General features: G+C 43.4%; 2 protein-coding genes across 2 annotated transcripts; one reads left to right on the forward strand and one right to left on the reverse strand.

Annotated features, from left to right (window-relative positions):
• Positions 1 to 7,879: 7,879 nt before the first annotated feature.
• LOC127393029 (transcription factor HES-5-like) lies at positions 7,880 to 10,340 on the reverse strand. The gene is made up of 3 exons (XM_051637641.1): positions 9,457 to 10,340; positions 9,101 to 9,281; positions 7,880 to 8,977 (listed from the first exon to the last, which is right to left on the reverse strand). The coding sequence occupies exons 1-3, from the start codon at positions 9,517 to 9,519 to the stop codon at positions 8,736 to 8,738; spliced, it is 486 nt and encodes a 161-aa protein (XP_051493601.1). The 5' UTR covers positions 9,520 to 10,340; the 3' UTR covers positions 7,880 to 8,735.
• Positions 10,341 to 19,914: 9,574 nt separating this feature from the next.
• LOC127393037 (transcription factor HES-5-like) lies at positions 19,915 to 21,010 on the forward strand. The gene is made up of 3 exons (XM_051637671.1): positions 19,915 to 20,028; positions 20,346 to 20,526; positions 20,745 to 21,010. The coding sequence occupies exons 1-3, from the start codon at positions 19,963 to 19,965 to the stop codon at positions 21,008 to 21,010; spliced, it is 513 nt and encodes a 170-aa protein (XP_051493631.1). The 5' UTR covers positions 19,915 to 19,962.
• The last annotated feature ends 3,204 nt before the right edge of the window (positions 21,011 to 24,214 follow it).

Below are 24,214 nucleotides of genomic sequence, written 5' to 3' on the forward strand. Positions count from 1 at the left end.
AGTGAAAATTCTGCTGTTATGGTTTAAATTACAGGGTGCCTCCCTCCAGAGACTTATTTAAAATATGCTTATTCTTGTAGAAAGTGTATAAAATACTTTTTGCCAAATAGCTAATGTGTATCCATGGAAACAATCAAGCTGGTTTTAATCCTGTGCCTTTGCATTTTGCCATAGGCTATTTTTCAGTATTTACATTTGAAAATGTAACACATTAATTTTTAATCATAATAATAAAAGCCCACAGTAGCCAACTCAGCAAGCATTTTACTGTAGAGTTTTGGGTGGCTTTCCTCAGCAAACATTCTAATATAAGCATACTATTTTTAACTGCCAACACCTAATAGTGAATTTAAAATACTCTTCCAACAAATGCTTTTCTTTCTAGCACAGAAATCACTGGAAAGCAAGAGAGCAACTACAAGTGCTTAGCTTGCAAAGTGCCAAATCGCACTGTTCCTTTGCTTCACAGATCTCGTTAGCACATCACTAGCGAAAGGGCTGATGATCTAAACAACAGGGAAGGAAAGGAAAATCATTTAACAGAAGCGGCTTTGCCATAAGAGATGACCCCCTGAATTAGCCTGGCCATTTGACATCAGAGCTGGCTAAAACCCTCAATGAAACCTTCCTGACTTTTTCATGAATTTCACCTGCTAAAGTGAAATCAGCCTACAGAGAAACTGCTGCTTTGATTGTAGCGAGAATATATAGTTCAATTGCATTTTATTTCTATCTTAAAAGTAATCTTGGAAGGTGACTTTCTCAGAGCATCGGTGCTCTCTCAGGGATTAACCACCCTTCTATGCCCTCAGAGTCTCAGAGTTAAGTACAGAAGGGAGAATAAGCAGTAAAGAGGGTTTCCTTCCAAGTTTAGTTATTTAATCTCTCTCCGAAAGAGTAAGAACACACTGTTCAGCACCCACCAGCAGAGCTGCCCACTGCAAACAAAAGCATAGAATTTGGCTTCCAACATAGTTAATAGTAACAGAGAAACAGTTTCAGATCTTTCTTTTCCACACTGCACCTCAGATGACTGTGTACAGACCTCTCCAAGGGGATGCAGCCTGAGCTGCAGTTTGGGTTTGTGTTCATCCCAGCTGTGTCTGTTACCTGAGGGGAATTGCATAGACCACATCAACTCTAACAAACATCCTGATTCAAGGCAGATTAAGTGGAAGGAAAGGATTATTTATTTTTTTTTTTCCCAGATGGGAATTTTGGGATTTGCATCTATAAATGCCTGAAAACCTTAGGATTGACCCACACTAAAGAAACCAACAAAATGGTGAATAGGAGAGTGCACCAACAACCCCAGAGAGCCCTTTAAAAGAAACCTAACAAAAACCCCAAAGTTACAATATTCGACACTAGGATTAAGCTGCCCTTTAAGTGACTTACAAGCTCTTAGGAGGTACAGAACCTGGCATGTATGTGTCCTCCTCCCCCCTCCGCACAGCTGGAGGGGCTGCAGATTCTGGAACATGCTGGTTCTGCTGACACACAATGAGGTGTTTCCTTCCTGCTGGTCGGCAGGGGAACTGTGTGTTCCTAGCACTTCACCTCAGAGCCAGAGCAGTCCAGAACTCAATCCCCCCCCAGTTCACTTTCCTATTACTACACCAAATTCTTGTCCCTTAGGTTCCAGTTCTCTCTGATACTGAAATGTCAACACCTTTCTATGTCAGACTTAATAATGCTCCTACAACACTATAAATGCAATTTTGTAGAGTATCATCTTAAATCATCCATGCAATTTAAAGACTATCAAAACGGATACAAGTTAAAGCCAGCAAGGAGATTACATGGACTCTGTGAAACCCAAAGGGACAGTAACTAAAACATTAACTGAGGTTCAACTCAAACCATGACTAACCACGGACTTTTGGCTCCATGCAGGACTAGAACCGTGGAGTTAGATTCCAGATGTAGCAGCAGGTTGGTAAGATCTGATGCCCAAAAAGGCTTCATCCCAATTTTATTATTCCCTGCCTACCATCATTAGAGAGGCAAAAGGCCAATACATCAGTGACCTGGTGAGAACTAAGACCAAGTTCTGCATAACAACAGGGCTCCAAGATGTTTGCAACTGGATGTTGAAGACATGCCTAATTATGCTCCGTTCTGGTTTTTATTCACATTAAAATAGTTTTAACCAAATGCTCATGCCCCACGCCTTGTTAAAACTGTCATACAGACCGGGTTTCTATTTGCATCTGGATTGGATTATACATTTAATAGGTAAGCAACGTTGTTTTTCTGAAGTGCTCTTTATCTGTATAAAACCTGACCTGTCCACAACCTTTGACATGCTGTCCAAGCTTTGTGCTGGCCATGAAGTCAGGTTCATCTTTCTCATCATATCTAAAACTGATGTTCACAGAAAGATCATTTGACTCCTGATTGCTACTGGAAGGACTTTAATTTGCTTTAACATTAAATGACTGGTTACAAGACAGCCAAGTGTCTGGTAAGTCAGCTTTTGTTATTCAATTATTTGTGTATGGTGACAGGCAAAATAAACCGTATTTAACTGCATTTTGTCCATCTTCACTTACTCAGATTTCCCAGATTGGATTACAGAGAGTGACATTTCAGGTACTACACTGTTCGGGAGTTTAACTTGTCTATTAAGTTGCCAGTAACAGCATCTCAGGATAAACTACAATTGGAAGTCCTCTCCAGGGACAGAAAAACTGGGTAACCTACATCTTTCAGCAGTAGAATATCAGAAAAAAAGAAGCAAATTTCAGGAGGAACCTTTTAATGTAAAATCAAGGAGGCAATATATGAAGGGAAAACAAGAAATAAACACAAACTGTTGACTGCCAGTACAAAAAATATCAGAAATTGAAGGATAGACCCTGGCACAGTATCTCTTACATGTAACACTCATATTCACAGTGGTTCAGCTGTCACATGAGACTATTAATGCAAAAAGGCTAGTTTACCACAAAAGGGGGATAACAGAACTCAGACAGCCCTTGCAGCTTCATTTTTGCTTAGCTATTTCATGCTCCTGTTTTTTATTGCCAGATGCAGCTCTCTTCAACCCCCTGTGAGAAATACAGAACTAGTGATGTCTGGGGAGCAGGGTATACAGCCCAGTATGTTCCCAACATGCTGGAAAGGTCCCTTGCCCAGGAGACAGGTTACAGCGATGAGCACAAGAACAAAAAGATGAGATTATGGAAAAAGGGTCAACCAAACTTGTGACCAGTAATCCAGTGCTACTAACTGTTTTAATCAGACTAGAACAGCTACAAGTACACTACAGATAGGACAGCAATATTATTGAGCATGTACAGATACCAGAAATGGCCCTAGGGCTGGCCAGATTTGCATATAATTCTTCTATAAAAGTACAAGTTACTGTTCTTCATATTCACAGGACAGTTTGGGCCTTGAGAATTGCATCCGTTCATATTTGTTGCTGCAGTTTCTGCAGAGGGACTGTGAAACTGTCTGATCCTGGATTGCCAGGCAGCCTGTGGAGCTCAGGAACTGTATCTGTGTGCCAAGCAAGGCAAACAGGTGGAGGAGGTTCACATAGCTGACAATTTAATTACTTTGCAAAATCATTAAGCTCTGGAGATGTGCCATTAGAAGTTCTGGCACATACAACTGCTAAAGGGAAAATTAAAATGTGCCTGGGAGGTTTTATTCCACGTTATTCTTACAGCACATGGAAGTTACCTTATTTTTTCATGTCCGTTTATTACACCTCCCACCTGCGGAAGACTCTTCCCATCTGTCACTTTGTGTCTGTGCCAGCACAACCCTGGGCATGAGCTCCAACCTCCTTCACAGCCCCACACTCCTCTTTGACCCTCCTGCAGTCACCTCCCTTCTCCAGCTACAGCCCCAGCACCACCCCAGCTGCCAATGACCTTGGTGGAACAGGTAGAGAGATAAGAGACAACACAGGAATGGCACTCCCTGATGACCACTATGTTCATTTTCCATAATTATATGCACAAGGATCACAGAAGAAGAGATGTGCTACTGTGAGAAACAATTTGAGGACAGGGGCAGCAGCAGTGTCACTGACCGTAACCTGTCCATGAGTGAACATCCACAGAGAGGTGAACACAGAGGACTTTCCAATTAAGATGGAAGCTTGTTAAACAGGGCCTGTCCCTGTGCACTTTGGTCACGTCACAGCATTAGGTTGCCACCTGCTGCCTGCGCCACTTCTAAGCTCTCCTTCCATCTAAGTTTAACTCAACTGTCAATCCAAAGTTCAGAGCAGAAATGATAAAACCTTTCCAGGAAGATCCAGGTTCTTTAAGCTTCCAAACCCTTCAGTCCATCACACTGCCCTACCAAACCAACAGGGTCTGACAGACAGCAAGACTGACACCCACAGCACTTGGTCCTCATTGGCAGCTGCTTCCACACAGAGTTATGTCTCAGTCCAGGGACTCTGGTGAAAAGCCTCCATTTTAGCCCCCTAAAATCCCATCCACCTCCACCACAACATCCCCCACCCACAACAAAGCACCTCCATCAATAACTAAGATAGTGGACAAATACATTATTAGCAGATCCTGCAGAAAGTACTTCAGCCTAGTGGAAAATTCTGTACCCAGAGGTGTGTTGCTGCAGACCTCATTCCGTTTTAGATTTGTAGCCGATTAAGCATCAGAGAAGCTTTATTAGATACTTAGGAAAATAAGAGATTCAGATGTTTTCCAGAACGAGAGGAAAAGTAAGTCTTTTCTTCTCCCATGCTGCCACCTGGTGATAAATCAGGCACCAACTTCTAAAACTGACCAAAAGAGAACTCTAAACATGAGGAAGTTTTTCCAGACTCCATCAAACACACACTCGTTGTAGACATTAGACACACTGCTGCTATGGCAAGCACTCAAAAAATGTTTGTTGTTACACAGTAGATTGCTGATCCTGCTCTGATGCTGCATCCTGTCTCCCTACCTGACTGTGCAAAGTTCCCAGCTTATCTTCAGTGTCCTTTTCCAACCGAAGTCATAGAAAACATGAGCTCCTACCCAGGCCCAGCTGTCTGGTAGTATCTTTCAAAGGGTCTTTCCCATGGTTAGCAGGACCAACTTGGATACTCAAGTCAACAGGAAATACAAGCTGGATTGTTCTTGTGGTGTTTGCCCCAGAATTCTAACCATAGGTTACCCCTTCCTAGGAGTCCTGCCTCTCCAGCCTGAGAAGTAACAAAACAGCAGCATTTCTGTGCTGGTTTAGATGTGCATCACTAGCTTCCAATCATCTAATAACTGTGGGGCTGGAGGACAAGGATTTATTTGCAAAAACATCTTTGGAGCAATTGTTTCCTGAACGCTACAATAAATCCCTCCTCCAATTGACAACCCTGAACAACAGTGATACTTACCTCCTCTCCCTCCATAAGATTTTCATCTGCTTTCACAGCAGCTTTCACAGCTCTCTAATTAGGAGTTTATCTCAGTAACAAAAGTAATGCTGAATAACTTAAGATCCAGAGAATGCTAATATAATAATTTTAAAAACACACAGACTGTAAGGCACCCAGCAGCAGCCTCTCAGCACACTCACAACACCTACAAAAGATTTACATGTGTCCACTGAGATTCACCAAGTGCTTTATGAACTCTCTTTAACCCAGGGCAAGACTTACTTGGATTATGTAGAGATTTACAGCAATGAAATATTAAAAACTTGAATATCTCCATATTGAGAGCAAGCTCTATGCCCACCAAAAAGCCAGGAACCCTGTCAGAAGTGTTACTGCCAGGTAATAAATTGTACAATTCACATCTCTAGAAAAAAGCAGCAGTGTGCATGGCAGGCAGTGAGGTACTGAGCAGCACCTGCTACCTGTGAGATGAAAGAAGCACCGAGCTGCAAAGCTGTAAGATTTGCAGAAACCACACAGATCACAACTGCAGGTGTGAAAGCAGGATGCTGCTGCTGCCAAAGTGGGGCTTCAACACAGAGATTGAGGCACGGGCAGATAAGGAAAAGCCAGAACTTACCCCAAGGCTGGCAGGTCACACAAGAGACCGCTGAAGTTGCCATGTCACTGTTCTCTGAACTCTCTCCATTTGAGGTTTTGGTTTTATCTTAAAAGCTGCTCAAGAAAGCTTTTTACTTGACAATGGAAGTAACCCTTCATACACAAACATTGTAGAACAATCAGTGGTTAACAATTAGCAAACTCTATAGCCAATCAAATGTTGGAAAACAACCAATCCCATGAAACATTAACCAGCTAGCAAAGAACTAATCTGGAGAAAAAAGCTCAGGAAAAAAAATAATAATTGTATTTGCCCAACACATACCTTTGCTGTTCATTGTCACATATTCAGGAAGTCCCATCACTGATATTTTCAGAATGTTACAGCTGCCCTATGGACTTGTCACATATTTGGCCACTGAAGAGTAAAATGTATTCTAAAAAAGCCATTAAGTCAGGGCTTGTTGAGTTCTTTTTGTGAATCAGCAGACTCACAACGATCAACATAGGCTGTATCTCTTTGAGTTTCAGTTACTTTTAGAACTCTGACATCGGAATTGCAAATTCTGTGGGCATCCTTTTTATATGAAAACAGGAGGAAAATAAATTGTAGACAGTTTGTCCTTCTGTGAATACTAAAGGTTTTCATAAATGTGACTTTTATGGGGACTTTTGAAGTTTTACAGTAACTCTGACCCCTGGTGGCCAAACAGAAAAACAAGTTAAAATATCATTCATAAACTTTTCAAGGGCTTTAGCTTCATAAAATTGTATTCACACTGAAATATTAAAAGCATGTATCGAAATAATGTTTTTCAGTAAGGACTTTTTAGCATTCTCAATACTCTTACAATAGTTTTGCATAATTAGAGCAGTTTATATAGCAAGTTCTCTGTATCACAAACCAATTCACTTCCTGGATAACAATAAAAATGTTGTGTCATTATTACTGTTCCTATTTACATTATAGCAGCCCCCCAAATGCCCATCACTTTACAAAGTTACTGCCAAGAGCTCCAGACTGAAAGACTGTAGGGACTGTCACTTAATGGTATCTCCTACCACAGATCCTCAATTTCCTATTGCAATAAAAAGCACATATATGACACATCAGTGATAAAACATAGCAGAATGAATTATTCCTTGTCATAACAAAAGGCAAATGAAAACCTGTGAGCAAGCATGTGATTCCTGGCTAACAGAACTGGATTAAATATTTCTAGCCAAAACTTTCTGCAACTTTGGTATGTAAATTGCAGAATTACCACATTGATTTTATCAAAAGATAATGTTTTTCACCTTATTATCATGATTGGTTGATTGTCAATGGAAGGGAATCTGCAATGAGCTGTAGGTAATTTCCCTGGTCTGGGGACACATCCAAGGATATACACTGTACTGCTGTCCCCTGAGGGATGCTGAGGAAGCCCTAGGGCAGGTGGGTGTTACACCTAGGTTGGTGTGTCCCTGCTGGCTACCACTCCCCTCCGTGCCTGTGGGACACCCCCCAGCTCTCCTAGCACCCCGGAGAGCTGCACTACAGCTCATTCCCAAGGCTTTGCAGGACAGTTTCTCTGTCCCTCTGAGCTCTCCAAGAAGAAACTCTGAGGAGGCATCAGAGGATACACAGCACTGCAGCGACAGAGTCTGGTTCAGTCTCAGGTGAAAAAGTCATATGAAAAGAGGGCTCCCACTCCAGCTGCTGCCTGTGGGGGAGAATCTGTGTGACAGGAGCACTTGCTTCTTGGGGTAATAGTGTAAGGTACATGATGGAAGTCAGAATACATCGAATAGATGAAAATATGAGCTCCTTTCACTTTACAAAAAATCCCACTTCTTTGGAAGACTAAGATATTAGTGTTTTTTAGGAGTGCAAGTGGCAGAAGAAGAGGACCCAGACAGAAGTTGCACACAAATGCATTTTATTGCTCTCTACAAACACAGAGATGCATACACAGTATGCACTAAGCCATACGGCTGTCCCAGCAGTGGGAAAAACACTATCCACCATGAATTAAACCAGTCAATACAGACAAAAATCATTATTATAATGAAAATGCTAGAAAAAGCATAACTTACACCCAAAATGTATAACATTGACCAATCCTTTTACCCACTACCTTTTCTTTAACATAAAGCAGTAGCATACCCTTTTTCTAAATTGAAAAAAGCAGCAAAATAGTAGAAATATTCCACATAGTTTCCTAGCTTCTGTTCATCCGTCACACTTTATATACTAGGACTATGAAAGGGTGACTGGGGAAAATTCCAAAACAAAACCAAACCCAGATCTGATGCTGTATAAGTTACAAGCAAACAGAGGGACACTGATTTTAATCAAGTGTGAACAGACCAAAGGGCAGTAAATTTATCCTCTGGGGTGACTAAGCAGACAGGAGTTGCTAGTCAAGCCAGAGCAAAGCTGATAGCTCTTACCAGCAATGTTAGAGAAACCTCTCCTACAGCAATTCCTGTCACAACAGTAACCTTTACAAAAACACCCTCCTTCATTTTGAAGCCACTCGCCCCCTGACTGGGCAGCGTGCTGTTACCACACAGCTTCCATACCACTCAACAGAATGCCTAAACTTTTGCCAAAGGATCCCATAAAAGTCAAAAGCATGCCATTCTTTTCACACATAAATAAAATACATGGGGAAATAAAATTTCCTACAGCAAAGAGGATCAGAGCTGGACTACCAGATGCAGTCAGACCCTTCCTCTGGACTGGGAAAGGCAAAGGTCCGTGAAGGAAGGACCCCTCTGACTACCAAGGCCTCCAGAGAGTGCTGGTGACTTTCGGAGATGCTTGTTTCAGGGTGCTGGGGCTCCCCGGGGAATAGATGACCTCCATGGCAGGTGACTGGCTCTTCTGGAAGTGGCTTAAAAGTTTGGTCTGTGTTTCAGTTCGGACTTTATGAAGAGAGAGGAAATTAAAAGCTTCTTGCAAACACCTAGAATAGCCCTCTCTGAAGTCAAACTGAGAACTTTTGTGGAAGGATCCAGCAACTAGAGAAGGGAGAAGAGGGAGGGGGAAGAAATAATAGTTTAGAGCAACTGTTTATGGCTAAAGATTCATAAAACTTACAGATTTGCAGTAAGGTACAGACTGAAAGAAAACTCAAGACTCACTTTTCATCTGCAGCTGGCTCTGCTGCTTCAGGTAGTTGACAGTCATCTCCAGGATGTCAGCTTTCTCCAGCTTGGAGTTGGGCTGGTGTCTCTGAAACTCCTTCTCCAGCAGCAGTTTCAGCTGCTCGATGCTGCTGTTAATCCGGTCGCGGCGCATTTTCTCCACCACCGGCTTCCTCAGCTGTAAAAAGCAAAGGAAAAGAGACCCATTATTCTCTGCTCCTCTCTGCCATGTCACGGGGCTGATTGTTGCCCATCACTGCTCCTAAACCATATGGACAATTTCTCAGCTGGTGCAGACTGCTATGAGCACTGCTGAGTGTGGCTAGATGCTGCCTTGCTGTGCCTGGACTTACTTTGTTTTTCTCCTTTGGTGACAGCAGGTTGTCGGGCTCCATGAACACAGTGCTGGGAGCCATCTGTCCTGGGGAAGGAAGGTCTCAGAGTGGAAGTCCAGGAGAAACGTGTTGCTGGAAGCTGCCTCTGCCTGATATTTATACTGTACAGCCTCGCTGAGAGTCTGTGGGTCTCCAGCTTGGTGGAGTTTCCCACACTCCACAGCCAATCCGGGAGATAGGCAGCACAATAGGAGAAGCATCTATTCTTGCATGCTCCATTGCCAGTGAATAGCCTGGGGATAATGACCTTCTCCCAGATGAGCAGGTGGGGAGTGTGTGCTACGTGAAAGGCTGGGATCAGAATTACGTGTAAGAAGCTGGAAAACGGCCGGCCTTCAATGGGAAAAGGCTGCTGACTAATGCCGCGGATCAATAGCATTCCAGAGGCAGCCCGGGGTTCTGATGTGTGAGGAAGGAGGAGGTCAGCTGCCGATGGCGGGAAATCAACTGCTGCCTGGGGCTGCTCCTCTCCGGGACGCACCGAGGCACACGCTGAACCAGGCACAAATGCACATGCACGCTTTCTGGGTTTCTGAGATCAAGAGCCGAATTTCTTTCAATCTATTTGCTCTGTTTGCTCAGTAAGCCAGAGCCAGTTGCTCTCCCTCAGGTGACTATGGCACCGGTTTTGCCCACATGAAACAGAAAAGATTTTTTTCCAGTTTGGCTTAAATGCAAATAAATGCATTTAATTGTAAGTACACACAGTTATTAGAAGCTTTCTCTGTTTTAGTCTTTGACCTCTACCCTTGATATCTTATGCACTTCTTTAGAGCACTCTCGAGCCATGTCACAAGTACTTTATGTTTCTGTTTTCAAATACCTGCAAGATAAATTCAGGAGAGGGATCTCATAGTGTTTTGGGATCAGTTCAGTCTCACGTGCTACTTTTCTCACTTCTTCCCCAGAATATGTTTTACTCTAATTATTTTCATTTAATCTATGCACAAGTGAAAACTGAATGCAGAAGAAATTCACATAGCCCACAAAAATTACTAGAATTACTATTATATAAAATTACTAGCAGCATTAACCACATACCTAGAACCATGTGTTCCAGCCCCAGATTTATTCTAAATACGCAATGTGACCTATTCAGGTCAACACACTTCTCTGTAAGCATCAGTATCTCCTTCCTTAGGATTCAATATAGGAATAATAATAATCAGATAAATTACTGTCAAGTAATGTTAGGGCTTATGTTTGGGAATTTCTTACTGAAAAATACAGGGAAGTAAGTAAATGCTGTTTGCACAGTAATACAAATACACATTAATATATGTGTGTGTCTTCATGTATATATTAATATATACTTGTGTGGTCACATATCTTTTCATGTGAATAAACATGGGCACATTTCTCTCCCACTCTGCAACTCATTATTTCTAAGACCAGGTAAGGCTTAAATGACCTTTTCCAGGATCTGCCTTTCCATCTCTATTGTCCTGCTCTTGAATAGGCTCCCTTCTTTTCGTACAGAGCAGCAGCTGTTGAGCTCTGAGTCTTTTATGTCAAGTTGTGGGAAAGCTTTTGTGACACCATTTCACATGTTCTCCTCAAAGCTTGTGGATTATCTCTGAGCCCATGTAATGCCACCTCTGAAACCAATCTTTCGCTCTGCGTGTCCCTCTTGGGAAAGATTCTCTGAAACAGAAACTCCTGAGTAGTCACTCATTTCTTGAGCTCGTTAATTGAGTGCATGAAGAAGAAATGTGCCAATCCTGTGATCAGCAGGATTGACTAGCCATTCTGCTAGGGGCAGTTTCTGCTTTCCAGATTAACTCACTAATAAGCAGCTATAAGAACAGCAACAATTTCCCCTTCCAGCACAAGTCACATAACGGGCACCCCAGTTTTAGTCCAAAGAAGCTGTTTGAAGTGTCAGGTGCTTTCCCTGCAATTCCCCACAGGACATAACAAGAAACTAAGCCCCTTGCTCAGGAATCTGTGTATTATTGCATTCCTGCACCATAGGGCTTTTATTTTGGGGAGGACAAACTAACTTGGTGAGAACTGCATAGTCACACTAGCCTGAACTACCTTTCCCCTTGGTCTTAATAGAAATTTTGCTAAATTCACCATTACGACATTTAGCTCAAGTTAAAAGAGAATTAAAACCTCTATCTCCTTTCTTGCTCCGAGCAAGTCACTTCCATACACCTTCCTGAAGGAATGAACTGTACGAGATAAAAATGCCTACTTGATTTTCCTCAAGATCCCAAGCATCAGGTCCTGTTCCATGCCTGTTTACTGTGTGCACTTGAGATGTGATGGACCTTTTTTCTCCTGCTGTTTAGTAACTACACAGTTGTGCATCATTGCTGTAACCCAAATCTTCAGACTTCCTGCCTTCAACTCTGCCACTGACACAGTGGAGCACCAGTCTGGGAGCAAGTGAAGGCACAACATGCTCTATGACATACACCCCAAGGATGTGGCAAGCCCCTTGATGCCTGTACCTGCTAAAATAACCTTATGTGGCCTTGAGAAATTCACTTAACTCTAGAGCTTGAGGCCCCAAATATTTAGAATGTGTGTGGTAATAAAAAAAATACAATATTCAATGTATTATTGTGAGGTGTATGTAACAGTTAATTTATCCCAGATGGTAAATATACTGAGGTTCTTACTTCCTTACTGTTTTGCACATTAATTTTAAAGCACCTAAAATAAAGGCATACATTTAAAAAAGCTTTTAATTTTCTATTTGGTTTCACAGTCTTTGAGGGGGAAAAAGGGCCAGTTGCTGACCATCTTGGAAGAGTTACTCAAATTAGATGCTCAGTTACCCCAAAGAGATGCTCTGCTTCTGTTTTGGTAGGAAATCCTAAAGAAAAGCATTAGCAAACATTCCTCCCTATTGTAAAGTTAGCAGAGTCAGTGGACCTTACACTAAGGATAATGAGTTCTCAATTACCTTCCACCATGGTTCCAAATATATATAATATTGCACAGAAATCTTACTAGGATCATGTCTGAAATATGGCATTAGCAATAGCCTTCCCCCAGCATCCCTGCCAGATGTTAGTCTCTAGGAAGACTTAAAGATGCTGTTGCTTTCGCAAGCCTTGAGAGATGCTCATTGCTCCTCTCCTGAAACGTGCTGCCCAGATGGCCTTTTGGGAGCTGGGTTTCCCACTGAACACAATGCAGAGGCAAAGCACCGTTGCTAATGCAGTTTGTAGTCAGGCACACTTCCTTTGTGACAGGAATGACTATAGTTAAGAAATGGTGTGGGAAACTCAGAGGTACCCAAACTTCCATAGCCTTATGTTAGTAAGTGCCATCATGTATGGGCAGGCCAGCTTTGATAAAGAGAACAGCACGAGACAGGGGCTGAGCAGCCTGGGGTAGGGGCAGCCTGACTGTCAAGTGACCCCCAGCAGCAGAGAGAATCTCTTGGTCTCTGTCAATAACTCCATGGACAGCCCTTAGCAAAAAAAAGGCTTTATTATTCTGGGGAAAACTGAGGCAATGCGTGCCCTCCAGCAGAGGATCTCCAAGCTGGTAGGAGGAAATAGGTCCTGTATTTTACCACCCACCCCCCCTATTTAAATTACAGCAAACAGCAATTCAGATTAACATGCCAGGGCAATTAAGTATTGGAGGAGCTTCCATATCTGTTTGCAGCAGTTTCCATAAGCATACAAGCAGCCTGACTAACATCAAGGGACTGTATTTTCTGGGACATATTAAACAAAACTGGGGAATTAAAGAGGCAAGAATAATATGTGGATCAGAAATCTTAGGGTGGGCCAAAGCCACCCCTGCCATCTGCAGTGGGACAATTTTCTTTGGCCTTACTGGTGGGTGAGCAAGATTCTGCCCCTGCAGCTCCTTTCCCAGTAATTTCCTGCTAGTCCTTCCTCATGCTGCCACTCGGTAGTCCCCTGTTTGAGTCTGGCACAATTTCTGTTTGCCTGCATAGCTTCCTTTAATTTTTTCCTTTTAGTCAGGGTTTATTTTCCCTTCATGAAATTTTTATAATCTGATTTTTCGTTCTGTCACTTTTTCCCCCCTCTGTCTGTCACAGGCAGATGTGGTTTGAGGACAGGAGTGTCTTACAGACCCGTGGACTGTGTGAGTGTGGAGTTCCTTCCAGTTTCCCACACTGCTCTCCTATTCACTGCATTCAGGCAGAGGATAAAGGAAGTGTGCCATGCTACAAGCTGAATTAGAAAAGGTGTTTGACTTCCCTTTGTACTTCACAGAAACCTTGCTCTGGGTAGACCATCTGCATAGCACTCGCTGCAGAGAAAACCATTGATCAAGGCCTGTCAGCCCAGCTGGGGGAACTTGGGAAAGTAATTCCTTGTGCCACTTCAGTTCTTTGGGGCTTAACATCTGGCTAGAGGGGGAGGCGACAGTTGATGGTTTAACAGTCTTGCTTCCTTTCAAGTTTGGGATGCTGTTTTGATCCCTGATAAGCCTTTCTGAAATCCTGATTTTAATAACATGGAAAGCATCCAGAAGACTAAGAATAATGCTCTGGCTTTGCATTTTCAAAGTGCCTTACAAATACCAGCTAATGAATTCTCAGCAACCTCCTCTGAGATAAGGATGTATTATTAGTGATGTTTTACAAAGAAAAATAAGGCAGGCAGGAGAAAACCAAAATGCCAATATTTCAAATAGCCTACTGCCTGCACTGCTCCTATTGCCAAGTGGCCTATTGGAGACAGCTGGTTTGCAAAGATGCTTGACACTCACTTTTGTTTTAATCAGCTTTTGCACCTCTGAATAGGAGCCAACTCCCTAGCTTACAGGAGAATTTGGATTACCAGCCCGACCACACTCACAGCCATGCACCACCTAGATCAGCAGATGCTAAAGTTCTCCTTTGTACTCCAGTTCAGTACTGGTTTTTGAAAATGCTATTTAGTACAGTTTGCTCAAGCCCATGGAAGATGCACTCAAAACTTTGATCAGGAAAAACTAAATAATCTATTTAACAGAAAATAACTTGATCTCTCTAGAAAATAAACCAAGTTTTAGTTTGTGTATTTGTGCTCCTGAAGACCTCTCAAAACCTCAGTCTTAAGCTGCAGCTGTCCTTCGTCCTTGTGCAGATCTGTCAGTACCATCCAATTTTGACCAGCTGCTTCCCAGTGCCTATGATTATTCTGGGCTTGGAGCTGAACATAGCAAAGATGTTCCTCAGTCCTCCAAACTCCACCTGCCTGGCAAGACAGGATCTGACACTGAGCCCCAAGACACTTTCACCAGACAAACATCACTGTGCTCTGCAGCATGGTGACTGAGAGCTGCCAAGAATGAGAAAGTGGATTCTGGTAGAAGCTCACATCCCAAAACTCAGGCTGACCTTAAGGGAAGGGGAAAAATTTACTGGGACATATGGGAGTATCAGTTTCAGGTTACAAACTTGTTCCCAAGGTAGAGAACAATTAAACGAGGCTCAGGAGATGCCAGGGAAGTCTGTTACTATTATCTCCCCTCTCCACTCCTGCTCTAGCTAGAGCTGAGTGATTAAATATCTAACACATGCAGACAGGATTAATTGCTGCTCTTAATGAGGGGAGAGGTGACTGCTCTCCCCTCTGGCATCAACACACCATTCCCACCTTGTCAATGACAGCAAGTGGTTGTTGGGGCCAGACCTCACAAACCACACTCCCAAATCTCAATCTGTTCCTCTGAAATATCCTCTCTGCAGGACACCTTCTCCTTGAAGCACTACTTGGTAAGTCTTGTGATTTTTATCATGAGACTTTTAACACTTATGGTCTTCAATAAGACATCATGCCCAAGCCTCATGAAGCTACAAATAAAATTAATTATATCAACCCAAAGTCCAAGTGCTCATTAATCAAAATGTAAGTTAAAAAAATCCATGAAAGTACTTCTAATTTTATTAGAAATGAAATGTTTTTGTTAAATCCCCAATTTTTACCCCATTTATTGGTTTCTTGAAGCCTGAATTTTGACACTTGAAAGGCTGGCAGTAATGCCAGATTCTCAGAGATGCTGAGCCCATTGTAACTAACTGAATACTGCCATCTTCCAAATAAAACCATCCAAAACAATGAAGGAAGTGCATGAACTCGGCAGCTTTAGTCTGCTCCCTCCACTGCATTGTTAGTGGCAGGCTGTTCTGCCTCAGCCAGAGCTGAGTAGGTGACTGCCTGATGGAGTCTGCGTGCTGCAGAGGACTTCTGGGGCGTGTGTGCTCCCACTGAAGTCAGCACTACTTGTGGTGCTTCACGGCAAAACTGGAGCCCATCTGGTAGCACGTGTGAGATGGGTGCTGGGTCTCAGCTCTGTCGCTGAGGTGGGAACAGGTCCATTACTGAGAGCAGCACTAATTTGTCACTGACTGGCCTAACTACAGAGAAAGGTGCAGCTGAGTGCACGGGTAAAGGACAGGATACACCCTCTGGTTGTTTTATAGGGGGTTTTGAAGGAGGAGGGTGGTAAACACACAACATGGTGGCTCCAGCAAAGCCTGCTCCCAGGGCAATGTGTTCCTTTGAGACATAATTGATTCCTGCCATCAGGCACCAGCCTGCTCTCCCCCAGGGTCAGCGCTTTCCCACATCCAACCCCATTATCCCACAGACCATGCCTTTTGTACAACACACTCCAACTATTCATGTGCAAAGCAGCTGTAATCCCCAGACCTTTCAGAGTCAATATACCAGGAAATAATAAATCCCTCTTGTGCACTCTTGAATATGCCAAGAGGTGACTTGTGGGAATTTCAGCTGGGCAGAAAAATAATAAATTCTCCTTAATTTTTAATTATTTGGAATACTCACTGTAGAAAGACCTTGTCATTGGTGCATGACTACTTCACGGTCACCCACACAAGCAGCTATAGAAATTGCCTTTGCCTCTAACAACCCTGAAAAATGCAGATCAAACTGTCTCATATGTTTCTTAATGATGAAAGTCTACTTTCCTTCATTTATCCACCTGGGAATGGCAGTGTATTAAGCATTCTGGATCTAAAGAAAAACTAATTAAAAAAGGTTAAATCTGTGAAGAATGTACTTTACTGTAATAAAAGGCCCCTTTTTGCCAGGGTTCTAATGTCTAAAGGAGGCAAGATAATACCATGCTAACGACATTTAATGGAATATTTTATACAATAGATCTAAAAACAACACAACCTTTTCCCCTGAAAGGGGCAAATTTCACTACACTGCCACTCTGCTGGTCTGACAGTAGAATTATGCTTGGCTTGTGAAAGCAGAAGAAGCCAGTCCTGAAGACCAAGTCTGGCAGGATAATTACTTTTAAGTATTGCCTTCTATATATTGTCAAACCATTTTTTTTTTAACTGTTTACTGTGTAAAGCATAGTATCACTGAAACACTCCAAGCAGAACACAGCAGGCAAGTCAGATACACCCAGGGGGCTGGGAGAAGGGATCTTAATCCATGACACCACAGTAAGTAGTGGCTCATAAGTTAAAAACTGTCAAAGGCTCATTGGTATTCATCTCAAATAGGCAGTACTCTGTATTTTCAAACCTCATCCAAGAAACCTCCAACAGTCATAAGAGTATGAGGATGATGAAGGAACGTGGCAACGCTGCAGGGATTTGTGGTGCTAAAATCCAGGAATCTTAAACATTAGACACATCAACCCCAATGAGTGTGGCAGAGCATACAGACCCAATAGTTTCATCAAGCATTCTAAGATGATAATTTCCATACCGACATGTCAGCACAGGTCTACATGGGACTCTGGTAAGTGTTCTCACAGTTACTGCCTGCCTCCGTGATGCTGTCACTAGCACAATACCAGGAAAAGCCAGGTCAGAGACAGCTTGGTCCTAAAAAGCCTTCCATGTTACCTGTGTAAGGAAGCTTCTTCAGCAACTCCCGTGGGCTGTCCTGGAGAGGAGACAAAAGCCCACTTGAGATTGCACTGCACACAAGACAGATTCTGCAAGGCCCTGCTCTCCAGGCAGCTGTGGTGACAAAGGGCTGTCCCAGGGAAGAAGGATCTCTGCCAGGCTCCCAACAGATGGGGAGAAAAGAAACTCCTCTGGCCAGACAGAGGGAAGAGGCCACCCTCAGCACTTCCACTGAGAGAAGCACTACCCCCAGAGATGTTCCTTCTCCACTTTGTTCTCCCAGGTGTTCAGTATCCCCAAGTGGTGCCAGAAAAGCAGGAGAGCCCCTTCAGCTCTGCCCCCATCTCTCACCACAGGCACAGGCTCAGCTCCCAGTTCCAAGGGGGCTCTGTGAAAGAGTTCAGCAGCACCACACCCATTTCCTAGAAGGGCAAACTGGGTCATCGTGAAGCAAGCCCAGCAGACCCAGGACAGCCAGTGCTGCAGCTGAGGTGGGCATTGCTGCTGGCCCACCTCAGTGAACCAGTGCCTCTGCCCCCCTGCCCCATGTTGCCTCTTCCTCCTGGTAAACACAGATCTCAAGCCCCTGCCTGCGTGGTGAAACATGCGCTTTTCAGCCTTGCTTGGTGAAAAAGCCATGTGAGTTCATCGTGCCCTGACAGAAGTGCAGGCTCCACAAAAGAGTTATTAGCACCAGGCTCTGTGGGTTTGAATTTCTCTGCCTTTCCCATACTTTTTCGCTATTGATAACATTTCTTGTTGGGACAATAGAAGTGTGCCTTGCAACTACTCACAACATTAGTGACGGTGCTTGAGCCTGAATGATTTAAAGGGAAAGAATCCAACTCCCAAAAGACCATCTGGCTATCAGTTATAATACAGCAATAAAGGTCAGGGCTGCTTCTCAGGAGTTGAGAAAAGGATGGTTTTTGACAGTGAAGTGTCTTCAACCAGCTTGGTAGAGACCTACCTGCCAGCTTCTAGCTGCAGAGCCCACCACCAATGCTACCTTGCTAGGACAGGGATAACACAGGACAAAAACTTTTGGAGGAAGAATATAGGAAAAAGGGTAACACCTAATTATAGGTGGCAAAAGCTAGGGCATGGTCTCTGAGCTCTATCTTATTTTGTATCATAATCCTTTGACTGCTTCAAAGTGTTCATGAGATGTCTTGTCTCCTGGCTTTCCCACAAGGCAGGGAATAAAGGGCTCCAAGGACAACATCTGCCCCTCACAAAGAGCTAAGCCCATTCAGGCCCATACAATAAAATCCATGAAGCTGGCTATTTCAGTGACACCTCCCTCCTTACCGACAACTGCCCATTAAGCTCAGGCTTCACTTCAGGATTTCTCAGTAAGAAATTGTCTCTGGCTTTCTTACCTCACTGCACACTTGCCTCCCACCATTTCCATCTCCAGATTCTCAGCCATGCTTCCATGCACAAAAAGGTAACTGGGAGCAGACAAGCACACCTCTGCCTCTGGCACTATAGGCTGGAACCTCAGATGGCAGGATTCAGCACAGCTCTTCTCAGGTAAGTTCTGGGTTATTTTCAGTGCTGCCCCAAGGACTGTAACCAGGCTGAGATTTTTCTTGTAAGACAGAATCAGAACTGACATAAAGTATCCAAAGAACTTAATTATTTTTCTTGCCTTTACCACAAAAGAAATAACGTTTGCTTGATTTTAATCAAATTTTTCATGCAAATACAAGCAAGCAACAGCACTATCTCCATTTTTCAGATAAAAAAATGGAATGGGGATAACACGCTAAAGATTATACAGGGAGGTGACTATGTGGTCTCAGAAATCACATGTACTGCAAACTGCAGCAGGTCCAGTCTGCATTGGGGCAGTGTGATAAGAACAGAGCACCAAAAATCTCAGGCAAGAAGCTGAACTGACTTCCTTGCTTAAGGTCTGAAGATGGGGCTCAGCTACCAAATCCCTATTTATTTGCCCTGCCATCCAACATCCCACCATCCTGACTGCAGATTCTCCACAGCATTTAGAAAGGCCCTGCAAACAAACCTGTTGTTTCACACTGATGGTAACACTCTGGCTCACCCCTTCAAAGCACAATGACTGTATGGACAAGCACAAACACACCCACACTCCACACAGCAGCATCGGGGAGGCTGGCTGTCAAGTGCCCTCTCTAAGAAGGGCAGAGACATGTCCTTGGTGCTGCTGATTTTGGCCCTAAGAGTGCTCCCCTTCTTTTCCCGCGTTTCCCCAAAGTGTGCCACCACCACGCCACAAATGTGACAGGCACAAGCAGGGACTCGGGAATGCTATTGATCCCAGATGACCAGCTGAAGGGTCAGTGTTTTCCCAGCTCCTGGGGCAGCCCTGAGGAGCCACACTGCACACTCCACCAGCCAGCGTGGGCAGAAGGTTATTCTCTCCAGGGCATTTGCAATCAATGTACCATGCACTAATAGATGCTTCCTCTATTGTTGAGCTGTGTGCCTGGATTGGCTGCATGGCTGTGGGAAACACCAGCAATCCCTAGACTCACGTATCTGATGAAGCTTCCCAATGTATAAATAGAGGCAGTTGGGAACTGCCAAAGCAGAGTCTTAGGCTCAGCACAGCAGCCCACCCTGGGGGTCTGTGCCCAGGACTGAGAGCACCAAGAATGGCTCCCAGTAACACTCTCATGATTCACATGGAGGAGAAACTGCTGCCAAAAGAAAAGAATAAAGTAAGTAGAGCCCCTGACAGGATTGGAAAGGCTGGTCTGTGCTATGTGCAATGGGCTACCTCTTTCAAACAAATACCACATAGGAAAAGATGAGATAAGGAGGGAGAAAATGGTCTGAAGGAAGGCAAATAGCTTAGGGAAAGATAAGTGAGACTGTATAGATGTATAAAACTAAACTAAGCAGGGAACAGGTAGGCAGCTTCACAAAGCTCTCCTTCCTAAAGAAAGTGTCTTTGAACACGTGTGTACCAGGGTGTTAGAAGGGGAACTAGGTCAGGTCTCAAAATCCTTAACAATCTGCTCCATCTCTCCTACAGCTGAGGAAGCCAGTGGTGGAGAAAATGCGCCGTGACCGGATTAACAGCAGCATCGAGCAGCTGAAACTGCTGCTGGAGAAGGAGCTTCAGAGACACCAGCCCAACTCCAAGCTGGAAAAAGCTGACATCCTGGAAGTGGCTGTCACGTACCTGAAACAGCAGAGCCAGCTGCAGGACCAAAGTGAGTGCAGAGCATACATTGCACACCACTGCCCCAGGCCTGTGCCCTCCTGCCCAGCCCCTGAACCATGCAAGGCTGTAACACACCAGGTCCAGTCACATGAGCAAGGCTCATGGATTCAGATTTTTGAAAAAACCTGAATGCATGAATCACCACTGCCCCATGTTTTAATTGTGATTTTAACCCAGTGCATTTGCTTCTCTCTCTCTCTTTTCTAGCATTCATTCATAAGAGTCTAGAGCAGGAGTTCAACAGCGGATACCTGAGGTGCCTCAAGGAAGCCCTGCATTTTCTGTCCTACTATGAACCCAAGAAGGAAACACAAGTGCAGCTGATAAAGCATTTCTGCAAATCTCAGATAGGTACAGATGTCATGTACTCCCCTGCTCTGCGCAGTCCACCCCTGTCACCCTGTCTGTTTGCCAGAAAGCAACCAGCCCAGAAGACTGTGGGTTCTGCTCCTACCATCTGGAGACCTTGGTAGACCTGCTGAACTTTGTTTCATACCTAAGTTTTGCTACAAAAACTAGAGGGACCTGCGATTTAATAGTTCCTCTTTGAAGTAGGAAACATTGTTTTCCAAAGGTGGGAGGGGGGCAGTTATTTTTTTCTGTCACAAGAAATGAGGGTTGCCGCGTAGTTTCCCTTCACAGTGAAGGAATGTGTTTGTCTTGCAGCAAATTTGCTGCTTTTATTGGTGGCTCCCATTCAAAGAGAGGAGCAAGTCCTGCAGTGATTTAGAGAGCCAAATGCCTTTCAGTTTCCATCACACTTTTGCTTGGCAAGGCTGTTGAGCCTGTGACTGTCAGTGGAAATCTCTCTGCTAACTGCCTGGGTCACTGGTTCAAGTGCTCTATTGTCTCTAGATAATGTATTGACCTTCTAAAGAAGGAGCACTTTGAAGAATGTATTTTGTATCATAAAGAGAATGTTGAGCCTTTAACTTTTGAGTGAAAGGTGTTATTAAGAAATGCTGATTCCTCTGAAGTTCCTATGCTATTTTAGGATACCTTCTTACAGAAAGTTATGATAACAGATAGCTCTAGGGAAAATTGTTTTAATGTCAGTATGTGCTACTCTCAGTTGAGGGGTAATTGATGCCTTTTGTAAAGGAAACAACTGTATACCTTAAGGAAAAGGGAGAGGAAAGGAGACAATAAGTATTTTATAATTCATTGAACATGCTGAAGAGCTTAAAAAGCTTTCATAAAGTTGTGATGTATTCATCCTGTGTGATGTTCCACTTTGGTGTCTTTGCTGTACAATACAATAAAAATTGTTTTATTAATTAATCCTTTGGTTTGAAATTATTAAACTATAATATTCCTGGACCGAGTGTTGCATGTAGACTCCTGCTGCAGTGGGAAGCTATCAGATGATGTCATATTTCTGAGCCCTTCATTCCAGTATACTTTATATTTGTGAAATTCATTTGGCAGAGAAGGGGATCCCAAAGTCACCCCTGAGCACCTTAAATACAAACAGTTTCTCCAAAACACAACAGTTTCCTCAATAACATTTACTCACTTTTCATTAGAAGAGTTCCCATTCATTGCGCAGTGGGGAATATTCACCTCTTATTTTCCCTTCTCTTCAAAGTAAAATAAATCTCCACTATCAGTCCACAAAACCCTTTTCTAAGCACTGTAACACATTGATTTGGATATATGACAGAGAAACCTCTCACTAGTCCAGAGAAACAATAACTGCATGAAACACCGTTGGTCAGCTACTTCCACTCTCCTGGCAGAAATGCCCTTGAAAAAGCATATGCTTTTTTTCTTAAACAAAAGGAAACTCAGAATATCTGATCTTGTCAAATAGCTACTTAGTTAAGCACTAAGCAAACTCTGATCTGCTAAGCCGACAAGACCAAATTGCACCCAAATACAGCTAGCTGTACCTGGCCAGTCTTCACTCAATTTGTCATGAACCCTTTGTTATACATAAAGTCAGGGGCAAAAAGCCAGCTAGCCAGGTCAAGAACACATTGCTCTACCTCATTACAGTTGCATGGATCATTTTCATTATTATTTTACCCTGAATGCATGAGCTGGTTGAGTGCTCTTCATCTGTCTGCCAACGTGACAGGGTAGGGTTCTGGTACAGTTCCGTAATTCATGAGGGGCTGGTACCAATGCTGCAGATAGATTTGTTCTTCGTAATGAACAACTACATAATTCATAAGAGATATTTTTAGATTTTCTGGTTGCTTAGTGATCTCGAAAAAGTCACTTCACCTTGCTGTGCTCAACTTGTCTTTGTCAATTAGTATAACCTTCGAAATCCCAGGAAAATTCAAGCTGTTCATCCATGCCTATGCATTTTTAAATCAAGTCTAATTAAGGCCATTTGGGGGAGTTCAGACTCAGTCAAAATGCAATGTGCCCCAAAGCACACCACGACCTGACTAGACACCACAGGGACTGGGAATAGTCACACACAGCACAGAGAAGGCAGCTGCTATTATGTGGACAGTATCTTCTGCAGCTAATGTGTTAACATCCAAGTGAACCATACTGTGGATGCCACAGTTGGCAGCATCATTACAGCATAAATAGAAAACAGAAAAGGAAACCAAAGAAGAGCTGCACAAACTGAAGACTGTTGGATTTGAACCCAGACCCTCTAGCTCCAGGCCAACACAGAAACAGGCCGTACAAATGACAACTGTGCAAAACTCATGTGAAATCACAAACTTCTCCACCCAAAACTCCTGCCACCCATAGCGGCATAAATCTGAAGACACATGGCTACTGTCATTCAAACCACAAAGTCTGATTCTCATGTTCACTGAGGCTGCACTGCATTACTCTGGCTACAGCAGGGGAGCCAAGCATGCTTTGCTGTTACCACACATGAGATTCAGACCTGCTGTTTGCAGAGTGTGTAAAGGACTGGAAATCTGGGCAGGGGGAAGAAACCAGACCCCATCAGAAAGCCTCTAATTTCTCCAGGGAGTCAGATCTATGACTGGTGCAAGGACACTGGTTCTGCTTTTCACCAGCCAAAGCCTTGCCCCTCTGGGCTTCAGTTTACCCACTACTTAAAGGCAGACCTCCCATTTCAGCAGTCTTAGCACAGCAAAGGTTATGTTTACAATTTATTAATTATTATCACTTAGAATAACTGAACGCAAAGCTTCTTATTGCTCCTCTGTCCCCTGGGGTGCCTCTCCCCTGCGCCAACACATTCCCGCCCTTAGGGAAGATGTTGTTTATCATGCTGATCCCACAGCCCAGGAATACTCTCTTGAAAAAGCCCCTATTAACCTCAGAGTGTGGGCCTGAGTTTCTTGGAGTTTCCCACACTTTCTTCCCTATTTATGACATTCAAAGGGACCACAAAGGAAGCGTGCCTCACAACAGCCCACATTAGTGACGCTTTTTGGCTCTGCATTGTGATGACCAGCAATTCCTGTCCCGATAGACCATCTGGAGAGCTATTTTCCCAAGGAGCACATTGATCGATCAGTATTATGTGAGTGCCCTTTTAAAACTTGGGAACCTTATGCTCTTTGACACTAAATAGGTGTCTCAAGAGGGGTTGTCAGAAAGATTTTAAATCATTTAAGGAAGGCACAGAAAAAATAAAAATCATAATTATTTCTTTAAAAAACACAATCAATAACATTTGAGAGACAGACTAACATGACTGTAGGAAATGGTCTAAAATAAAAATGCTCTAA

Source organism: Apus apus, chromosome 20 (assembly GCF_020740795.1).
Source record: "Apus apus isolate bApuApu2 chromosome 20, bApuApu2.pri.cur, whole genome shotgun sequence".
In the NCBI taxonomy this organism is placed as follows: domain Eukaryota; kingdom Metazoa; phylum Chordata; class Aves; order Apodiformes; family Apodidae; genus Apus; species Apus apus.

Bases quoted from the DNA above. Each gene is read 5' to 3' on its own strand.
- LOC127393029 (XM_051637641.1), bottom strand. From the start codon at position 9,519: ATGGCTCCCAGCACTGTGTTCATGGAGCCCGACAACCTGCTGTCACCA. The intron at 9,282-9,456 runs GTAAGTCCAGGC...TGCTTTTTACAG, and splicing joins CACCAAAGGAGAAAAACAAA to CTGAGGAAGCCGGTGGTGGA. The intron at 8,978-9,100 runs GTGAGTCTTGAG...TCCCTTCTCTAG, and splicing joins GAGCCAGCTGCAGATGAAAA to TTGCTGGATCCTTCCACAAA.
- LOC127393037 (XM_051637671.1), top strand. From the start codon at position 19,963: ATGGCTCCCAGTAACACTCTCATGATTCACATGGAGGAGAAACTGCTG. The intron at 20,029-20,345 runs GTAAGTAGAGCC...TCTCTCCTACAG, and splicing joins TGCCAAAAGAAAAGAATAAA to CTGAGGAAGCCAGTGGTGGA. The intron at 20,527-20,744 runs GTGAGTGCAGAG...TCTCTTTTCTAG, and splicing joins GAGCCAGCTGCAGGACCAAA to CATTCATTCATAAGAGTCTA.